The 15,514-nt window shown below is 47.8% G+C and overlaps 1 protein-coding gene across 1 annotated transcript in view; it reads left to right on the forward strand.

Annotated features, from left to right (window-relative positions):
- Window positions 1–13,616, forward strand: part of LOC146871829 (FACT complex subunit SPT16-like) — a 321,517-nt gene extending 307,901 nt beyond the window's left edge. The window contains exons 11-14 of the mRNA XM_085599782.1: window positions 4,260–4,325; window positions 4,708–4,809; window positions 5,104–8,001; window positions 13,462–13,616. Coding sequence (XP_085455908.1) covers window positions 4,260–4,325; window positions 4,708–4,809; window positions 5,104–5,223 — 288 coding nt within the window. The 3' untranslated portion in view covers window positions 5,224–8,001; window positions 13,462–13,616. The remainder of the gene's footprint in view (window positions 1–4,259; window positions 4,326–4,707; window positions 4,810–5,103; window positions 8,002–13,461) is intronic.
- Window positions 13,617–15,514: the final 1,898 nt, after the last annotated feature.

The following is a 15,514-nucleotide window of genomic DNA, read 5'->3' on the forward strand; positions in this document are numbered from 1 at the left end:
GGGCACGCCAGCCGTGGTACACCACCTTTCTCGAACTTTCCGTGGTGCCGCATCAAAGGCTGCGGATCAAACCCGCGCATTTGACGCAGAACCATGGAGAGATTCAGCACCCAGATCCGCAACAGCTGAACCTAGCGATCTGGCTCCTGAAGTCCTAGAGTTTGGCTACCTGAACCTGCCACCTGACTGTATGGACATCATTAAGGAGGCCAGGAGACCCACTACCAGAGCTTGCTATGCAGCCAAATGGAAAAGGTTCGTCATTTATTGTACTAATAATGACATTAACCCGCTAGACGCATCCATACAAAACATAATTTGTTACCTCTTACACCTATACCGATGCAATCTGGCGTACACCTCTATACGTGTCCATTTGACCGCAATATCAGCCTATCTGCAGACTAGGCAGCACCTCTCTCTATTCAGAGTGCCTGCCATCAAAGCATTCTTGGAGGGACTCAAACGAGTCATTCCACCAAGCCACCCACCGGCTCCAATGTGGAACCTCAACTTGGTCCTCACACGCCTGATGGGTCCACCCTTTGAACCTCTACACTCATGCGAGCTTCAATTTCTTACCTGGAAAGTAGCTTTCCTAGTAGCGATCACCTCTTTAAGAAGAGTTAGTGAACTCCAGGCACTAACCGTTCAAGAGCCATTTATACAGGTTCACGCCAACAGGGTCGTACTGCGTACCAACCCCAAATTCATGCCCAAGGTGGTATCGCAGTTCCACATGAATCAGACTATTGAACTGCCTGTTTTCTTTCAAAACCCACAAACTGTCGCAGAAAGAGCACTCCATACACTAGACGTGAAGAGAGCCCTCATGTATTATATCGACAGGACTAAGATCTTTAGGAAGACAAAACAACTTTTCGTTGCCTTTGCGCCACACCACAAAGGTAACGCTATCTCCAAAGCAGGTATAGCCAGATGGATCGTTAAATGTATTCAAATTTGCTATCAAAAGGCTAAACGCACATCAACGATTCCCCCACGAGCCCACTCAACACGTAAGTTAGGGGCCTCCATGGCTTTCCTAGGAAACATTCCCCTGCATGATATATGTAGAGCAGCCACTTGGTCCACTACACATACATTTACCAAACACTATTGTGTAGATGTGCAATCAAAACAGCAGGCAGCTGTAGGACACGCTGTTCTCAAAACTCTTTTTCAGACCGCTCCAGCTGGCACTGGTAGCCGCCGCTAATAGAGGGCACTGCTATGTATTCTATGCACAGATATGAATTCAGCAGCCCACATGCCTCGAACTGAATATGCTACTTACCAGTATGCATCTGTTCTTGGCATGTAGGGCTGCTGACATTCATATCGCCCTCCCTCCTCCCCGGCGCCTGTAGCAGCTGCAGCTCTCAGAATTACTGTAAGCATGGTCATCACTTTCTGTATCTACTCCATCACTGCCACAATGGCGAAAAACATTCTGAGGATGGAGAGGATGCCCATGCGCACTGTCATCTATCCAAGGATACTTCGAAGACTCTTCCAGGACAACAACGTGCAAACATCCGGACCCAACACTAGGCGGCGATCTATGCACAGATATGAATGTCAGCAGCCCTACATGCCAAGAAAAGATGCATACTGGTAAGTAGCATATTCAATTTGCTACCACAAAGCAAAACGCACGCTATCTGTTCCCCTTAAAGCCCACTCTACAATAAAGATAGGGGCTTCTATGGCTTTTCTAGGGAACATCCCATTAGATGATATCTGCAAGGCAGCTACATGGTCAACACCGCACACTTTTACTAAACATTACTGTGTAGATGTGCAAACCAATCAACAAGCTAATGTGGGCCAGGCTGTACTAAAAACACTTTTTCAAACTACTGCAACAGATACCGGTGGTCGCCGCTTTGGTTGGGAACTGCTATATAGTCTATGCAAAAGTGTGTAATCTGCAGCTCATATGCCTCGAACGGAATATGCTACTTACCAGTATGCATCTGTTCTTGGCATGTAGAGCTGCAGATCTACACACGCCCACCCGCCTCCCCGGCTACCTGTATCTGTTCCAGTCTATCTTATTTAGATACAACACACATGGGTTTCTTCACTATTATTACTACGCTCCCTCTTTCCCTGTTGGTGAAAAACAATCTGAGGATGGAGCCGAAGCCCATGCGCATTACGAACCAAGGGAGGAGTCACCGACCTAGTAACTTCCAAAGACTTTCCAAGAGGAAAAACAAACTGCAAACATCCGGGCCCAACACCAGATGGCGATCTATGCAAAAGTGTGTAGATCTGCAGCTCTACATGCCAAGAACAGATGCATACTGGTAAGTAGCATATTCCTTCCTCCACATGATAACATTGACAATTTTCTTCCAAAAAGTTTCAAAGTATAGAGTTTTAAAATCTAAAAATATTCTTTACAAATCGCACAAATAACCAACACGTATTTGCTTACATGTTGGTAGGAAATGTCCTAGTGCTGAATCTAGGTATCCAGCACTGAGTTAAAAAAGTAACGTTAAAGTAACTTGCCTGTAATTTACTGAAAAAGCCTATTCATTTAAATGTACTGTATGTCCTAAGTGTTGCATACTACTGCGTCCCCTGTAAATCAAAGTACAAGTTCTACTGCATTTTCAAACTGTTCTATATTCAGCAACTTATTACGGAAAAAAGTATTTAATGCTTACCTGTGCCAGGCTTGCTTGGTTCTAAAAATAAAACGGTATATTTTTTTTATTAAAAAACCATTGGCCTACAGTTCAGTTCTTGAGTGTGTGAATTCATTTGCTAAATGAGTGTGTACATCAAATGCTTAACACTGTCCTCTGATACTGCCTTACTGCTTGACCACTCTACCACAAATAGAGAGTAAGGCTCTATCGAACTTTAACCTCTGCCTACCTCTGGGGTCACCTGGACTCTATACACACTATACCTCACTTTGGTGTAGTATAAATAGAGCCAGTTTCCTACAAGGATGCACTCTAGTTACACCCTCAGCGGCACTAGGGCTGCCGGGTGCAGAGTGCTGAGGCCCAATGTTAGCCAATGTGGGATATGGGGCCCCCTTGGCTGTGGGAGGAAAGCTCCTGGACTTTAGCTCAGGGGAAATGGGGGGGGGGGGGGGGGAGGAGTTAACATCTGGACCCAACACTAGATGGGGATCTATGCATAACATATGACTAAGGCTCTATATGCCAAGAACAGAGGCATACTGGGTAAGTAGCATTTTCCTTATTTATAACCGTATTTTGTTTTTTTTGCTAACTGTGGATCTATATTGGGTGTTTGTTTGGTTTCCATTTCTCATGTTTTCTGCTGCCCTTTTCATTGACACTGGGGATGGGTGGAAATGAGGTCTTATGATTAGCAGGTATAAATTAATTGGACAAGATCTGGAACAAAGTTCCTTTGGGATTATCTTTGCCTCATATATGGTTCCTTTATTGCTTCATATAGACCTTCAACTAAACAATAAAAAGTTGGGAATGGCGACAACCTTTACTGTTTTGATTGTCCAGACTATCATCTTCTTACAAATTTATTTGTACAAATCCTTTTTTACATTTCACATCTTTCTTTGCTTGTAGTTCATAGACACCTATTTTCAGGTTTAAGCCTACTAGACTGCACTAGCTGTTGGGTTGCAAATGAACTGGTGTGAGCATGTTAATCGCTCACAGGGTCTAGGAGACTGTCCATTGGTTACCCCATCCTTGCTATGTATTCAGTGGGTTTCCTTGTCTTTATTGTTCCATGTTTGTCCCTTCCCTACTGCATAGACCCTTTACCATCCTCTTGACACGCTGACTTGTCTTTCCACTGCTCTCTTATGGGAATTAATTTTTCTTTTTAGTTGGGCACTTCACCAGAGTGGATGCTGTTTTTCAGCTCTTTAGCTTTTTCCCGCTGCCCTGTGCGCACTATGTTGCATTCTCTAGTGTGCTTCTCCCACGTGCTCCTTTTTGCGGTTTCCTTCCGTTGCTTTGTTTTTATTTATCCCAGCCTGCTCTGTCGTGAGCCCTGAGCACTCTTGCAAAGTAACGTGACAGCCAACAGAGGCTGCATCAATGTGCATTTTGATTGTCGATGAAAAGGAAAATAAATTGAAACCGCATCAGAAAAAGCATTGGCAAAGGCAGTAGGTTGTTAAAGTGCGTACCTTTTGGATTTGCTAATGCTTGTTTGTTGAGGTGACCACTCTAAATTGTTTTGCATTTAGATGCTACTGTTAATTTACTATGCCATTTTTTGTTTCTTTTTAGGAAGGACCAGCCACAGTTCTCACCACTGTCAAGAAAAAAGTGAAAAACGTTGGCATATTTTTAAAGGTGAGAGGACTGGGTGTACAAAAGACATAAAGGATTACGGGTTTTGCTGTCTTTCATTTGAATTTAGATAGTCTTCTGAAAAATCAATGGGAACTTTTCCTAGGTGAGGAAGGGATCCAGCAACCACCCAAGCCATGATGTTTGTTATGATCAGATGGCTGTTTGAGAAATCCGTCCGCATTGGTGGGCTCACTGATTATGCGAAGCCCAGTGATGAAATCACTTGCTCCCACTTGGATATTTGTAACTAAAAGACGTTGACCAGACTAGCCCTGTTACACTACTGTCATTTCTTTGTGTTTGTGACAATGGTGTCGGTACCTGGTTGGCCAATGTTGCTTGCTATTGCGGAAATCACCTTTGACATTTCTTCTCAACTTAGAATGAGGATGACGAAGAGGAGGAAGAGGACAAAAATGAGGCTGAAGAGCTGCTGGGCCGTGGTGCTCGTGGTGGAGCTACACTGCTTACAGAGAGGACAAGGGTAAAGCTACTTTTTCTACACATTTTTTTCTGAAGTACATTTTCTGTGCTAAAGATACATGTATATGACCCTGTGCTGTCTTATGGACCGCTCTCATTCTCATCTTTGCGTAATTAATGTTTGTGATGTAGTGTGATCTAGCTCCACTAAGTAACAAAGCACTGTGCAGGTTATTCCCCCCCCCCCCCCCTTATTCCTCTTTCATATATTTCTCATTCCCTACCCAAAAAATATCTGCTGTAATTGCCATGCCCGGTTTGTGATACTGTCTTGATTCTCCTTTATACGCAATAGAACGAAATGACAGCTGAGGAGAAGAGAAGAGCTCATCAAAAGGAGCTTGCTAACCAGTTGAATGAAGAGGCTAAACGCAGGCTAACTGAACAAAAGGGGGAGCAGCAGACACAGAAGTGAGTACATGTTGCAGCTGGGCAGATAGGATAGTGCATGGGCGCTGGTGACCTGTAAACAACCACATGGTTTGGAGGAGAAGTTGACTATCCTTTTGCGATCATGGTGGTGTTGTATAGTAGTCCATAGTAGAGTTTTAGGATAGGTTATTAAGAATGGGAGAAAAGGTTGTTAACTGAATGATAGCTTGGGGTTGGTCTTACCTGCTATATGTTCGCATGGGTGGTTCTTTTTGTGCAGGATCTCTTATTTTTGTTCTGTGACCCCTGAACTAGCGTTTACCAGAGGTCCAGCAGGTATATAATAAATTACTTGGTATTGATTCTGCACCTTGACAATTTTCAAAATAGCAAAATAGTACATTTAATAACTGAGAACTGAACATCTTTTAGAAACCGGTTTAGTTAAGTGTACATTCCAAGATTCATTACAAAGAAACTTGAGTTAACCACAGACCTAGGTCAAGTCACCCATGTCTTGGAAAGTTTATTAAAAGATATCTAGATCCCCCCCCCCCCAGCCAAGTATTTGAACTCTGTAGTTAACTGGGCCTTGCTGTCTAAGACGCAGTGCATGGACTCTTACTGCCAAAGCATGTGTTCGAGGCATATGAGCTGCAGATCACACACTAGCATAGTAGATCGCCATCTGGTGTTGGGCTCGGATGCTTGCACCTTGTTGTCTTGGAAGAAGTCTTTGTAGTCACGAGATAGGTGACTCCTCCCTTGGACGAAAGTGCCCATGGGCATTGACTCCATCCTTGGATTGTTTTTTCCGCCATTGGGTTCGGATGCAACTTTTCCGCTCCAGTTTGAAATCTCGATTTCAAACTTTTTCGAAGCGCAAAACTTCCAAAACATCATCGCATTCACTTTCATCTTCGACCCGACTTAATCGGCTCGATTCCGGTCGTCGACGCGGGCCGCTGGGCCTATCCACGGCTTAAGGTCTACAGCTCATGGAAGACGCCGTTCAAAAAATGCCCCCAGTGTGGAGCAAAGTTCCTGCACAGTGACCATCACATGGTCTGCAATCTGTGCCTAACATCTGAACACGACGAGTCCAGCTGTCCAGCCTACGCATCCTTTCAATTGAAGACTATTCGAGATCGAAGGGCTCGACGACACATCATGGCGCAGAGACCAGCTCCGGAACCAGAGGACATCTTTGATGTCCTGGAAGAAGTTTCCGAAGGTCTCAATCGTGTCAGAGGCAGAAGACTCAGACGACCCCATCACTCCTGGGCAATGAGTGAGTACTACTGCCCCTACTCCGATCCCTTGTAAACCGAAGGCACTGGTCAAGACTACGCCTGTTGGCCCCAGTCGAGACTGAAAACATCCTTCAGTAGCCCCGCTTCTGGGCTCGGCTCCGAAGAAAAGGGACAAGCCTTCCGGTAGCTCGGGACCGAGCATAGCTCGTGTAATTGTCCCACCGGCGCCTTCGGCACCGAAACCAAAGGAACACTCTGCTCCGACGCCTTCCACCTCCATAACGGCCCCGAAAACCCCGAGGCCCGTCGATATGCCGGCTTCGAACGTTTCCAAGCCTAAAGACCCGGCTTCGGCTCCGAAACAAACATCCTCGGCACCGAAACAGAAGCCTTAGGACTCTAATATGCCTCCTAAGGCCAAAGACCATAAGGATCAACCGCAGCCTCGCCCGGAACCGAAAAAATCGGCACCAAAAGCGGATCCCCAGGGTGATCCGAATGACCCGTTCACAGATCCAGATACCTCACCACTAGATGATTGGGCATATCCTATTCCAACAGATCTACCAGAACCACAGCCATATCCCTCAAAACCATCTCCCTCAGAGGATCACCTTTGGTTTGGACAGTTATTAAATAGGGCTGCACTTTATCATGGTGTCACAATGCACTCAGATGCACTAGAGGAAGACTTCCTCTTAGATGATCAAAGGAGTCATTAAGCATGCCCCAGAAGTATTTAAAGATCCTGTACGTGCCAGGATTCTTAACCCTAGAATAGATAAAAATATTTAGGCCTGCTCCTGAAGATCCTATTTACATCAAAGGACAGTTGCCTTTTGGATTCTCTAGTTTCCAATGCTAGAAAATGTGCCAACTCCCAGACCTCCGGGGATGTGCCACCCCCTGATAAGGAATCCAAATTGCTAGAAGCTTCTGGCAAAAGGGTAGCGGCACAGGCAGCAAATCACTGGCGTATTGCCAACACACAAGCACTGCTGGCACAATATGACAGGGCACGTTATGACCAGCTGGAAAACCTATTGCAGCAGCTGCCTGACCAGTATAAAACCCAGGCAAATGACCTTCTCCAAGAGGGCAAGCTAATTTCAAATGCATCAATTAAATGTACACTTGACGCAGCAGACACTGCCTCTAGATCAATCAACACCAGTGTGCACCTTGGACGACATGCCTACGCATTTCAGGCTTTAAGCAGGAGGTCCAGACTATCATACTCAGTCAGCTGTTCAACCAAGAACAGCTTTTTGGCTCGGCTGTGGACACTGCACTTGAAAAAATGAAAAAGGACACAGACTGTTAAGTCCATGGGAGCGTTAGAGTCTCCAGCAAACACTTGGCTCCTTTCGTCGCTCCTTCTATAGAGGAGCCTCCAAAAACATGGGCGCAGACACCATCTTAGTTTAAAGCCACTGCACAAACATCCCCAAGTAGAGGATATTTTAGAGGCGGATACAGAGGAAACAACAATAAAGGAAGAGGTCGAGGTAATAACACTCGCACCTCCCCCATCACAAAACAGTGACTTTCGGGGGCAGATTAACACAGTTTTGCAGCATGAATCTTTCTGGATTCACTATGCTGTGCATTATTCCGCGATCTGGTGGTTGGGTCCGGATTCGTAGTCTTTTTTTTTTTTGTAGCCCAGGTGAGCGTCGACCTCTCACCATTTGGTGCACCTCTCGTGACGTCATCGTGCTTCCTGCGGAAGTCCCACCTTTGGGGCGCCATCTTCAGATTCTTTTTTCCGCCGTTGGGTCTGGATCGTCATCGAGAAGCTCCAGAGTTTTAGACGAAGGAAGAAGGAAATTACGCGCGTTTCATCGAAGGAGAACCTTTAGAAGACTACAGAGAGAAAGGTATTACAGCCGGGACGACGAAGGAGGGGATCCTCGAAATTTTTCGACGCCCATAGGAAAATGCGCATTCAGGGACTCTGAGCGCAATGGACAAGACACCATTTAAGTTCTGCCCTAACTGCCACCACAAGTACGCGCAGAAGGACCAACATCCGGTCTGCAACCTTTGCCTGCCGATCGACCACAAGAGCAAGGACTGCAACGCCTGTTCCGCTTTCGCGCCGAAGACTCTCCGGGTGAGAGAACGACAGAGGAGAGCCAACTTCAGCATGGAAGGCAAGGGTAAGGCCCCGTCACTGTACGATCTGGGCCTCTCCACCGACTATGAAGACAACATCGCCGAGGGACCTGATGTCTTCACGGTCGCAGAGACCGATAAGAAAACGCCTGACGAGGTAAGAGACACGTCGAGTACAAAACCACCAAAAGGGCCCCGAAAATCGGAAGGTGACTCGCAAAATGAGTCAAAGTCCTCGAAGGGAACACCGGCGCTGAAAATTTCGACGTCCGCCAGTGGTTCAAAGGACAGAAGGCCGAGCGGATCCTTCGAGAAGGACTCCCAGGTGCCGAAGAGCGCCGAGAGACAGAGTTCGTCGAAACAGACCCACGAGGTGGGACGTTTGGCGGCGAAAGACAAGGCCGCGTCGACGCAAGCTCCGTCGAAGAGACCTGCGGTCGACGCCGAGCACATCTCCGACATGGAAAAGAGAAGGCTCGAGGCGGAGATGGAGAGCATCCTTCAGAGGAAGAAGGAGTTCGACGAAAGAATGAAAAAATTCAAAATCCCAACGGCCCGTCGACGGATGTCGTCGAGATCGAGGAGCAGGGAGATTTCGACGCCGAAGAGCAGTCGAGAGGTCCTGAAGAGGTGGAAGAAGGCCCCTACTATGAGGGAGAAGATGATGAAGAGGATCAGCAGTCGTTCTACGGCTCGGCGCCGTCGACGACTCAGGAGCTGGAATGGCAGGACATTGACGCCGAAAATCCCGAAGAGCCCGTGGACTCGTATCCTTCGAGGCCTTCGCCGCCAGACATCGGGGCTTACAACATGGTCGTCAAGATTGCTGCAGCAGCCTTTGGTGTGAAATTGGCCGAGGAGAAGCCGAAAGTAGACTTCCTACTCGAAACTCTGCTACCCATCCAGACGAGGAGCCAGTTCCTCCCCATGCTCCAAAGCGTGATGAACCAAGGGAAGGAGGCGTTTAAGAACCCGGCAACATGCCGGTCCATCACACCCAGAACGGAAAAGATGTACAAGCACTCCTCGCAGGATCCTCCTTACATCAAGGGATCGGTCACTGCCGACTCCATCATTGCTTCCACGGCCAGGAAAAGAGCCAATGTGCCGGCGACCTTGGTCCCACCTCCTGATAAGGAGAGCAGAAGGATGGACCTCACTGGAAGGAAGGTAGAAAAACGCCGCAATGCACTGGCGCATGGCAAACTCAAACGCGCTACTGAACAGACACCAGTACCAGCATTGGGATGAGATGGGGGAACTAGTCCAGCATCTCCCAGAAGAGTACCGTCAAAGGGCTTCCCATCTAGTGGAGAAAGGGAAGAATATCGCCAACTCGTGCATTAAGACTGCATTGGACGGGGCGGAAACTTCGAGCAGACTGATGGCGATAGGGATCACTGAAAGGAGACAGGCTTGGCTCAGAATTTCTGGATTTAAGCAGGAAGTCCAGAATAACATACTGAACACCCCTTTCAACGGTGAAACGCTGTTCGGGGAAACTGTGGACGAGAAGCTCACCCAACTGAAAAAGGAAAATGAGACGGCAAGATCCATGGGGGCCCTGCAATTCAGAGGGTTGCGAAGAGGCACCCCAAATCGGAGAGCCTACGGAAGGGGAGGAATCCAGCTGGGTACGTCGCACCAGACATTCCAGCAAGGGCAGCAGGGTGACAGTCACAGCCAGCAGGGACAGCAGAAGCAGAACTGGCAGTACCAGCCTCGAGGCCAGTCCTTTCGCGGGAGGGGAAACGGACGTGGCCAAAGGAGGAGAGGGGGAGACCAACCCTCATCTAAGTGACTTCACACGCAAAAAGACGCTCACCCCCAGCATACCCCGAAGGGTGAAGCGCAATGTAAGAACACCAAGGGGGTTACACAAAACAAGCGCCTACGAGCATGCAACACCCGTAGGCGGAAGACTGGGCCTCTACCTTCAACAATGGCAACAAATAACCTCAGACAAATGGGTTCGCAACGTCATATAGCACGGATACTGCATAGAGTTAGAGAAAAGGCCTCCAAACAAGAAACCAAGGAGAAGACAGCGCTCGGGTCAAGAGCTCGCTCAACTCAGGGAGGAGACACTTCTACTACTGAAAAAGAGGGCCATAGAACCAGTGCCATGCAGAGAAAGGAACAAGGGAGTGTACTCAAACTACTTCCTGGTACCAAAGGTGGACGAATCAACAAGACACATCCTGGACCTAAGATTCCTAAACAAATTCATAAAGACGCAAAAATTCAAGATGACATCACTACAAGAAGTTCTACCCCAAATACGAGGCGGAGACTTCATGTCCACCGTGGATCTCAAAGACGCCTACCTGCACATCCCAATGAACAGACGACACAAAAACCTGTCCAGGTTCAACATCAACCAGGATCATTATCAGTTTACAACCCTGGCATTCGGTCTAAAGTCCGCCCCAAGGATTTTCACAAAATGCCTTGCAGCAGTAGCAGCGTACCTACGAAGGGAAGGGATTCATGTGTATCCTTACCTAGACGACTGGCTAATCAAAGCAAGCACTCGCGACAAGTGCGAGGAGCACGCAGAACTGGTGACAAGAACACTAACAAACCTGGGGTTCTCGATACACTGGGGGAAGTCATCGATGGAACCAGAACAGGTGAAGATCTTCCTGGGGGCGAAGATCAACACCATAGACGGAACGGTCATGCCCAGCGACAGAACAGTAGCACTGCTGAACGAGACGCGTCTCTACCAGAAGGGGCGAGTTCTGACAGTGAGAACAGTGAGCAAGATCATGGGGATGATGGCGTCATGCATCCACCTAGTCCCCAATGTACGGCTTCACATGAGACCATTCCAAGAATGGCTGCAACAGCAATGGTCAAAAGCAAGCGGGAGTTGGGAGGATCTAGTGGTTGTTACGCACGCAGTGCAGGAGGAGATAGCATGGTGGAACAGGGAGAACATAACTACAGGAAAGACCTTGATACCACCAAACCCAACTGTGAGCATCACCACGGACGCATCTCAAATAGGATGGGGAGCACACATGAACAAGCTCAGGGTGAGGGGTCTGTGGACTCCGGCAGATGCGGTCAGACACATCAATTACCTGGAATTGAAGACTGTCCTGCTAGCCCTGAAGGCCTTCCAGAAGCAGCTATACAACCAGAAAGTGTTGATACAGACGGACAATACTACTACCATGTTCTATATCAACAAGCAGGGAGGGACACAATCGTTTCCCCTTTCCACTCTAGCACAGGAGATTTGGAGATGGGCCATCCCACTCAAGATAGACCTGCTGGCCATACACCTACCAGGGAAGGACAATGTGGAGGCAGACTGGCTCAGCAGACAGACATCGGCATCCCACGAGTGGGAGCTCAATGGACAGGAAACGCAGAGGCTATTCCAAAGGTGGGGAACACCGACAATAGACCTGGTTGCAACACGCCTGAATGCAAAATGCCAAAGCTTCGCATCCAGACAACCAGAACAGCAATCCCAAGGGAATGCCCTATGGATAAGTTTGTCAAAGACATTTGCCTACGCTTTTCCACCGATACCGCTGTTACACAGGGTGCTCGACAAGTGCAGGACCAGCAACATGACACTGATCCTAGTGGCACCACAGTGGGCAAGACAGACATGGTTCTCTCAAATAGTGGAAATGGCACAAGGCACTCCTCACAAATTCACAAGAAGAAAGGACCTGCTCTCCATGCAGAACGGAGAGGTCCTGCGTCCAGAGCCAGAGAGCCTCAGCCTGGCGGCATGGCTCCTGAAGACTTAGAGTTTGCGCACCTGAACCTACCTCCAAGCACTATGCGAGTGCTGCGGGAGGCAAGGAGACCTACAACACGCAAATGCTATGGGGTGAAATGGAAAAGGTTCACAATATGGTGCAGCAGAAATAAACTACAGAATAAAATGACAAGAGAGTCAATGGTGCTTGGATATCTCACACACATACTAAAAAGTAATCTATGCTCATCCTCCCTAAGGGTACACCTAGCGGCAATTGTAGCTTACACACGAGGCGAGAGAGGAGGAAGTCTGTTTACGTCGCGGGTAGTAAAGAGGTTCCTGGAAGGGGTGAAAAGAATTGCGCCACCAAAGAGGATGCCGGAACCTCAACGTGGTCCTAACCGAACTTATGAAGGCGCCGTTTGAGCCCATCCACAAGTCCACGCTGCAAATGCGGACAATGAAAACAGCCTTCCTGGTACCGATAACCTCGCTGCGCAGAGTGAGCGAGCTGCAAGCACTGACACTGCAAGAGCCCTACATCCAGATACACAAGGATAGGGTGGTTCTAAGAACGGACCCACACTTCATGCCTAAGGTGGTGTCGGCATTCAATATGAACCAGACAATTCAGATAAAGAGTTTCTTTCAAAACCCCACAACATGCGCAGAAAGGGCACTCTCTAGACGCTAGAAGGGCAGTGATGCTCTACATTGAGAGAACCAAGGAGCACAGGAAGACCAAGCAGTTCTTTGTCTGCTTTGCAACTAGTTTCCTGGGTAGACCGGTGACACAGGCCACCATTGCACGATGGATCACACTGACAATACAATTCTGCCACAAACAGGCAGGGCAGGAGCTATTGGATGGGCCACGAGCCCACTCCACAAGGAAGAAGGGAGCAACTATCGCCTTTCTGGCAAATACGCCCATTCAAGACATATGCCTGGCGGCAACATGGGCTTCAGTGCACACATTCACTAAGCACTATTGCTTGGACATACAGATGAACAAGGAAGCACAAGTAGGACAGAAGGTGCTTCAACATATATTCAACGGCCAACACTCCTCTACCACCCAGCCGCCACAAAGATGACAAACCGCTACAAAGTCTATGCACAGCATAGTGAATCCAGAAAGATTCACGCTGCAAAACGAATAGTTTCTTACCTGTCGGTGTAGTTTTGCAGCTTGAAGATCTTTCTGGATTCACTAGCGAACCCACCCACCTCTGCCAGGAAGATGAGGCTGGAGAGAGGTGGAAGGACAAGGAAGAACAGAAAAATTGAAATACTAAAGGAAATTTGAAAAGGAAAATTAATAGAACGCCTAGGGTTAAAAAAAAAAAAAAAGAGGAAAAAAAGAACCTGAAGATGGCGCCCCAAAGGTGGGACTTCCGCAGGAAGCACGACGACGTCACGAGAGGTGCACCAAATGGTGGGACGTCGACGCCCACCCGGGCTTAAAAAAGAAAACAAATGAAAGACTACGAATCCGGACCCAACCACCAGATCGAGGAATAATGCACAGCATAGTGAATCCAGAAAGTTCTTCAAGCTGCAAAACTACACCGACAGGTAAACTATTCGTTTCTACCTGTCTGGAATTCCATCACAGCAGACAGGTGGGTAAAACAAATTATCCAGTATGGTTACTGCCTGGAACTTACAACTACCCCACCACACATACCACCCAAACAGTGTCCAATTCCCGCAGACCATCTTACGCTCCTCAAACAAGAGGTTCTCCCACTGCTTCAAAAGCACGCAATAGAACCAATTCCCTTAGAGCATCAAGGAACAGGGGTCTACTCACTGTACTTCCTAATACCCAAAAAGGATGGGACTCTGAGACCAATACTCGACCTCAGACCCCTAAATCTGTATATACACTCAGATCATTTCCATATGATCACTCTTCAACAAGTGCTCCCGCTGCTGCAACTAGGCGATTTCCTTGCCACACTAGATCTCAAGGACGCCTACTTCCACATTCCCATACATCCTATTCACAGGAAGTACCTAAGGATTGTAGTGGACGGACAACATTACCAGTTCAGAGTCCTTCCATTCGGAGTGACCACCGCACCCAGAGTATTCACGAAACGTCTTGCTGTAGTAGTGCAGCACATCTCAGAAGACAACAAATTCATGTCTTCCCATATCTAGACGACTGGCTAATAAAAGCTAAGTCCTTCCAACAATGTGTTCTACACACTCACCAAACCATCCAAATGTTACACAACTTGGGGTTCACGATCAACTACACTAAGTTGCATCTCCAGCCCTCTCATATACACCAATATCTAGGAACCACAATAAACACCTCCACAGCGCTAGCATATCCCAGTCCAGCCAGGATAGCCAGTATACAAACTCTTATCACACAATTTCAAGACCAACACACTCTTCCAGCCAGTGTTCATGCAACTCATAGGCATCATGGCATCTTGCATCTTCATTGTGCCTTATGCGAGACTCCAAATGCGTCCCTTACAGGAATGTCTAGCACGTCAGTGGAACCAGGCTAAAGGTCTGGTGTTGGTGGACAGCCGCACACATCGCTCTCTACAGTGGGGGAACATAAACTTGTCCAAAGGACGGCCGTTCCTCGAGCCTCTTCCACAGATAGTGCTGATGACAGACGCATCACTCACAGGATGGGGAGCCCATCTCCTCGGACACACAACTCGGGGCAAATGGACCACTCAACAAAAAGTGCTCCATATCAATCACCTAGAACTGCTGGCAGCATTCCCAGTACTAAAATCCTTCCAACTACATGTACAGAACAAGTGTTAGAATCCGGGGTCTCTGGTTGGCGCAGGTATGCACTTGCGACAAGCAGGGACCCTTTCCTCTATGTCAGGGCAAAGGATCACCTCTTTAAAAATAACCCCTGCTCACCCTCTAGGTAACGTGGCGCGAGCAGTCAGGCTAGGTCTCCAGAGGGCATTAGGTTAAGCGTTCAAGTTGTCCCACACAATAATCACCACCCCACCACACAAGGCTGTATTTATCAAAAATAGAAGTCTTTATATAAAAGGTTTCTTGCAGGCAGGTTGCACAAATAGTTCTCTTGGTGAATACTAATCCAGTTACTCTTTACAGGCTTAAAGGCAGTCCACAGTTGTAAAAATGGCACAGTTCTGTTTGAAATAAGTTCCTTTGGGGGGTTGTGCGCTTCGTAGCGCTTCAGATACGCTTCGTACTGCTATTTCCGTACGTCGTGCCGT

Source organism: Triturus cristatus, chromosome 1_1 (genome assembly GCF_964204655.1).
Source record: "Triturus cristatus chromosome 1_1, aTriCri1.1, whole genome shotgun sequence".
In the NCBI taxonomy this organism is placed as follows: Eukaryota; Metazoa; Chordata; class Amphibia; order Caudata; family Salamandridae; genus Triturus; species Triturus cristatus.